Consider the following 1,064-nt stretch of genomic DNA (forward strand, 5'->3'; position numbering starts at 1 on the left):
CACACACACACACCCTTTTCCCTCCTCATCCACAGCCCCTGCAGATCAAATCGGTTGTGGCCCCAGACCATGTGAAGGGCTATATCTATGTAGAGTCCTACAAGCAGACCCATGTTAAGGCAGCCATTGAGGGAATGGGCAACCTGAGGATGGGCTTCTGGAACCAGCAGATGGTTCCTATCAAAGAGATGACGGATGTTCTGAAGGTGGTCAAAGAAGTGACCAACTTGAAACCCAAGTCCTGGGTGAGACTGAAGAGAGGCTTGTACAGGGACGACATCGCTCAGGTACCATTGAATGTGGAGTTCAGCACACCAGACTAGTCATCACCAATTTAGACAGGTTCATGTTTGTCCTGCTTTCACTGGGTCAACACATGTTCTACCTTTCACAGGTTGATTATGTGGAGCTGAGTCAAAACACCATCTCTCTGAAGATGATCCCTCGAATAGACCTGGATAGAATCAAGGCCAAAATGAGTCTGGTACCTGAAATGAAAAAACTCTGCTCTAACTGACTCTCATGGGTTTTCTTCATTCATCTCATATGCTTTGTGTCTGTCTTTGTCCTGCAGAAAGACTGGTTCGCTAAGAAGAAGTACAAGAGACCTCCCCAGAGGCTCTTTGATACGGAGAAGATTAGGTAAGAACTAAACAAAAAGCCAAGCTTTAGTGGATCAGTGGTTCCTCCAGACACTGGTCTTTGAACAGTGAAGGAATGAGCTGGCTCTAATGTTGGTCAGGCTCCTGGGACCGGGAGACATAAGTGTTGTGGCGATTGTTTTTTCAGAGATTTGAAAACCTGATAGATCAGCGATTACCAGGCCAAAACTAGCATTTAGCTTAACCGGTGGTCGTGCCACTACATCTGAATGGTGCTTAATATGAAACCAAATGTCTCAGCTGTTAGATTTATGCCTGGATAAACAAAAATTCTTACCAACCTGAAAGTTTTTTTTTCTCTAGTCCTCTGCAATACACCTGCAAAAGTTTTAGGCAGGTGTATATATTTGTAGTCTCCCCCTTTTGTCAGCTGAGCACATGTAGAGAACTGAACGATGATTC

General features: G+C 44.8%; 1 protein-coding gene across 1 annotated transcript; it reads left to right on the plus strand.

Annotated features, from left to right (window-relative positions):
* The first annotated feature begins 8 nt into the window (after positions 1-8).
* Positions 9-1,039, plus strand: LOC103399215 (transcription elongation factor SPT5-like). Its single transcript, XM_008337937.3, has 3 exons — positions 9-287; positions 395-484; positions 575-1,039. The coding sequence occupies exons 1-3, from the start codon at positions 135-137 to the stop codon at positions 644-646; spliced, it is 315 nt and encodes a 104-aa protein (XP_008336159.2). The 5' UTR covers positions 9-134; the 3' UTR covers positions 647-1,039.
* The last annotated feature ends 25 nt before the right edge of the window (positions 1,040-1,064 follow it).

This window comes from Cynoglossus semilaevis, unplaced genomic scaffold (genome assembly GCF_000523025.1).
Source record: "Cynoglossus semilaevis isolate Cse_v1.0 unplaced genomic scaffold, Cse_v1.0 C19135014, whole genome shotgun sequence".
In the NCBI taxonomy this organism is placed as follows: Eukaryota; Metazoa; Chordata; class Actinopteri; order Pleuronectiformes; family Cynoglossidae; genus Cynoglossus; species Cynoglossus semilaevis.